The 5031-nt window shown below is 35.2% G+C and overlaps 1 protein-coding gene across 1 annotated transcript; it reads left to right on the forward strand.

The window, feature by feature from the left end:
- Positions 2213–4801, forward strand: LOC107607723. The gene is made up of 6 exons (XM_021107939.1): positions 2213–2482; positions 2712–3666; positions 3847–4020; positions 4111–4315; positions 4396–4562; positions 4656–4801. Exons 1-6 carry the CDS (start codon positions 2213–2215, stop codon positions 4799–4801), a joined length of 1917 nt encoding a protein of 638 aa, XP_020963598.1.

The following is a 5031-nucleotide window of genomic DNA, read 5'->3' on the forward strand; positions in this document are numbered from 1 at the left end:
CCTTCGAAATGATCCAAACACGAATGTCCTTCAATACGTGTATATAAATTCTTGCAGGATAATTTAAACAAGCTGAGTGATTTGTCTTCTCGGTCGGAGATATTTTCAATTCCTATTTCCCTTCTCTACTACATGTAATAAATTAGTTCTTAATTTCGTTACCCTTCTTATTTGTGCTCCAAACTCTTGTAGAAAAGCCTGCAGCTTTCAAATAATCTTTGTAGAATTTTGCAGCATCTTCAAGCGTGTTAAATGTCATCCCAATCCCAACCTTTAGAACAAACTCCTCATCAACATCGCACAAAAACTACAAAATACACCCAAAAAAATCCACAATACACCATATTAAAAGTTAGGATAAACTGTAGAATGCAACAACAACTATTCAATAAGCATCAAACAGAAACTAAAACAATTCAACTGTAAAATCTTAAACTATGAACAAGCTACATTCTCTAGATTCAAACCACACCTCACTACTTGATTTGAGTCAAAACAATAATACAATTTATTCTCGCTCAATTGAAAAGTCAGAACATGTAAATACACCAAAAATCTCACCTATTACACCCAAATAATATGTTTGATTTATCCCAAAAAATCTGATATAAAATGGACAGTAATGGACATCAATTTTCATCAGAACAACTACATTACTTCAATTCAAACAATTAACAATAAATAGCAATTTTAACAAGCAAGATTCACAACATTATTTACCTAGATAATCATAAATTACTAACAAAAATATTAATTGGAATTCAACCACACCTAAGGCACTTCATTCGATTCAAAACAATAATCCATTTCGCTCTGATTCAGCTGAAAATCTGAACTTGAATCATTCATTATCTTCAAAACGATTTCAGACCATGATTTCAAAAACGAACGAACAAAGGATATTGAAAAGAAATGAAAAAAGAGAACGCAGAGAGAAACGCACAAAAACGACGAAAGAGAACGCACAAAAACGAATGAAAAAAAATGCAGACAAATTTAAAAAAAGAAATAAAATCCTTTTAAAAAATGAAGTTATATATTCGCGCGTTGATTGAAATCTGTTAAATTAAGATAGAGGCGCGTGGAATGAGCGTGTGTAAGACACATGCATGAGGATGATTTAACGAAAAAAGACTTATATAAACTTATATGGTTAAATAATTTGTACATGAAGGATAATTACAAGCCTATATTGACCGAACTTTAATTAGAAGCAGTGTTGTCAGAACCAGACCGAACCGGCCAGTCAGACCAAAAACTAGGTGAACCGGTGACCTAACCGGTCCGATTAAGCTTCCTAACTGGACAAGGAAGCGAACTGAAATGACTTGGTTTGAACTGGCCAGGTTTGACCAAAACTGGTGAACCGGCGGGTTTCATTTAACCCGGACCGGTTCGAATTATTTTTTTTTAAATTCCCTTAAAACGACGTCGTTTCCTTTAAAATTAAAAACAAAAAAACAAAAATTAGGTAAAGTGCTGAAGTGCTGAAGAGCTCCATTGAAACCCTAGCTGCCTCCAACGTCCCCTTTCCCTATTCTGTTTCCCTTTCCAAATCCCAAACCTTTTGGCCATGACTCCATGAGAGACCACATTCCACCTGAGACAGAGAGTGTGAGAGAGACCCGTTCAGCCACCTCACCCGGCTCACCGTCGTCGCAGGAGGCAACCGTCACAGTGCGCCACCCACAACAGCCCAGAAGCACCTCCATCGAAGATTGAAGTCACGTACTGCTCGTCGGCTCCTGCTCGTCAGTCGTCGCCTCCTACTCGTGAGTCGTTGCCGCCGGTCTCCCTCAGTCCCATTTCTGATCTTCTCTGCTCGTCGCCTCCTGCTAGTGAGTCATCGCTGCCGGTCTCCCTCAGTCCCACTTCTGATCTTCTTTGCTCGACGCCTCCTGCTCGGCAGCTGTCTTCTCTGCTCGTCCCTCTAGGTATGTATTTTAAAGTTTTTATTTTTTTTAAGTTACTCTAGATTGTTGATTAATGATTAATGATTATGTATGTTGATTAATTGATTAATGATTGATTATGTATGTTGATTTCTGTTTGATTTCTGTTAGAATTTAGATTGTTGATTATTCTGTTTTATTTTGATCTTTCTTGGTTGTTGATTTATGTTTTATTTCTATTCAATTTGTTGAATATCCATTGTTGTTAGATTATTGATTAGTCATTTAGTCATTTAGTCCTGGTTGATTAGGAATTTAGGATGGCTTCATCAAATACACCATCAGAAACACCAACTTCTCAGGAACAAGGATCAACTTCTGATCCAACAATTGGAACCCAAAAAAATAGTAATAGAGGAAATACTGATCCTGCATGGGGACATTGTAAACAAGTTGTGGATAAAGGAAAAACTGTTCTATTATGTATTTATTATGACAAGCTTATTAGGGGTGGAGGAATTAACCGGGTTACGCATCATTTGGCTGAAAAAGGCGGAGATATTGAGGCATATCGAAAGGTGCCAGCTATGGTGAGACACCAATTCAATTAAAACATTGAAGATCTTCGAACCAAGAAAAGAAAAACTCAAGAAGAATATGCAGAAAGTTATAACGCTTGTGATGAAGTTGAAAGGGAATTTGATGAGATTGATTATAATGAGATGCGACAACAACAAGCATCAAGAATTCCAGCACCTAGCTCTAGAAAGGGAGTTGGAAAACAACTGAAGGGATTACAATCCTTTTTTCCACCGGCAGCAACACCTGGAGCTCAACCAACTATCAAAAGTGTTCTCCAAAGCAAAAAAATTGTGGAGAAGTGTGATATTGCTATTGCAAGATGCCTCTGTGCCATTCAATGCGGTTAATTCAGCTTATTATCAGCCGATGATCGATGCTATTGCAAACATGGGTGCAGGATATAAAGGGCCAAATTATCAAAGAGTTCTTGGATATTTGTTGAGTAAATTGGTTGAAGATGTAAAGAAGATGGTTGAAGATTATCGTGTGATTTGGAAACAAACTGGATGTACTATCATGGTTGATGGATGGACTGATCGTTTTAGGCGTACTTTAATTAATTTCTTGGTTTATTGCCCTAAAGGAACTGTTTTCCTAAAGTCAGTTGATGCTTCTCATATCTCGAAAACTGCTGAGGCTTTGTTTAAGTTGCTTAGGGATGTTATGTTATTTGTTGGTCCTGAGAATGTTGTACATGTAGTGACAGATAATGCTGCAAATTACGTTGCTGCTGGAAGGTTGTTGGAATTGAAGTTTCCTAGATTGTATTGGTCTCCTTGTGTGGCACATTGTATTAATCTGATATTGCAGGATATTGAGAAGTTAGTGGAAGTGAGTGAAACTGTGTCACAAGCTTCAATGATTACGAAGTATATCTATAATCACTGCCATCCTTTGTACTTGATGAGACAGTTCACAGGCGGCCGAGAAATACTTCATCCAGCTCCAACTCGATTTGCCACTAATTTCATTGCTTTGCAAAGTATTCTGGCTCAAAAGGATGCATTGAGAGCTATGGTGACATCTAGAGAATGGACAAGTTCAGCTTACTCTAAAGAAGCCAAAACTAAAAAGTTTGTGGATCAAGTCTTAGATTCTAAATTTTGGAATCAATGCACTGATATTGTTAAACTTACGGAGCCACTTGTTCGTATATTGCGTATTGTGGATAATGAAGATAGAGCTGCAATGGGTTTCCTTTATCAAGCTATGTATAAGGCTAGGGAAGAGATGGTGATGAAGTTTCAAAAAAGAAAAAGGGTTGTTGATCCTTATTTAAAGATTTTAGATTCACGTTGGGATTTACAACTTAAAAGAAATCTTCATGCTGCTGGTTATTCGTTAAATCCAGCTTTTTGATTTAATTCTGCAGAATTTGACAAGCACAAAGAAACAATTCCTTGCCTACTAGATGTCATTGAGAGATATGCTTATGGTGATGCTGATTTGAATACTAAATTAACAAGTGAGAAGAGAATCTTTAAGAATGCTGAAGGAGACTTTGGAAGACAGTCTGCAATATGTGAGCGAAGCACCATGATGCCTGGTAAATTTTTTATTAAAATTAGTCTTTTATGATTGTGATATGTTTAAGATTTGATTTTTATGATTGTGAATATTTTCTTTTTATGTTAAGATCAACGGTGGGAATCTTATGGATGTGGAGCACCAAACCTGCAAAAGTTAGTGATTCGTGTTTTGAGTCAAACTTGTAGTACTTCAGGTTGTGAGCGTAACTGGAGCATTTTCGAACACATTCACTCAAAGAAAAGGAATTGGTTAGAGCATCAAAAGTTTAATGATCTTGTTTATGTTCATTACAACTTAAGGCTACAACAAAGGTACTTTTTATTATTCTTTCTTGAAGGCATTATTTTAAATTTAGTCATAATAAGAATAATCAAGTTAATTGATAATATAGGAACCGAATGAGAAAGCAAAGTTATGATCCAATTTGTCTTGATACATTTGAGGATCATTCGGAATGGATAATGAAAGATTCACCATCATTTTTAACTCCTGAAAAAGTTGATGCTTTACGGAATGATCTTGCAAATATGTCTCTTCAATCAGCTTTAGATGATTTGGGTATATTTTTGTTAGGGATGATTTTGTAATGCTTTAACCAAATGTTTTGCCTTATTATTGATTATGATTTGTGAAACATTATTGAAATGCTAGATGAATTGAATCTGGAAGATGATCGAGATGATGGTGAAGCTAATAATATTTCTGCAGAAAATACAAATCAGAATGAAACCAATCAGGATGTAGCTCCAGATTTGTCAGATGAAGAAAGATATCTAGACTTTGAAGTTATTCCTTAGATATAATCCATGAATTATTATTTTTATTGTGTTAAATTCAGTTGTTTATGTAATAGACTAATAGTACTAACAAATTTTATGTTTATTTTTGTATTACTTATTTTTAGGATTGAGACTTAATGTTTATTAAAATGTTATTGAAAATATATTTTTTAATTGTTAATTTTTAAGTTTTTAGTTATTTTATATATTTTATTTATGTAGGACCGGGTTAACCGGTTCAATCAGTG

This window comes from Arachis ipaensis, chromosome B07 (assembly GCF_000816755.2).
Source record: "Arachis ipaensis cultivar K30076 chromosome B07, Araip1.1, whole genome shotgun sequence".
Lineage (NCBI taxonomy): Eukaryota > Viridiplantae > Streptophyta > Magnoliopsida > Fabales > Fabaceae > Arachis > Arachis ipaensis.

What these genes read in the sequence shown, in the direction of transcription:
- LOC107607723 (XM_021107939.1), top strand. Translation starts at nt 2,213, where the DNA reads ATGGCTTCATCAAATACACCATCAGAAACACCAACTTCTCAGGAACAA. An exon ending in ATCGAAAGGTGCCAGCTATG is followed by an intron (nt 2,483 to 2,711) that starts GTGAGACACCAA and finishes TTCCACCGGCAG; the next exon opens with CAACACCTGGAGCTCAACCA. An exon ending in ATCAGCTTTAGATGATTTGG is followed by an intron (nt 4,563 to 4,655) that starts GTATATTTTTGT and finishes TTGAAATGCTAG; the next exon opens with ATGAATTGAATCTGGAAGAT.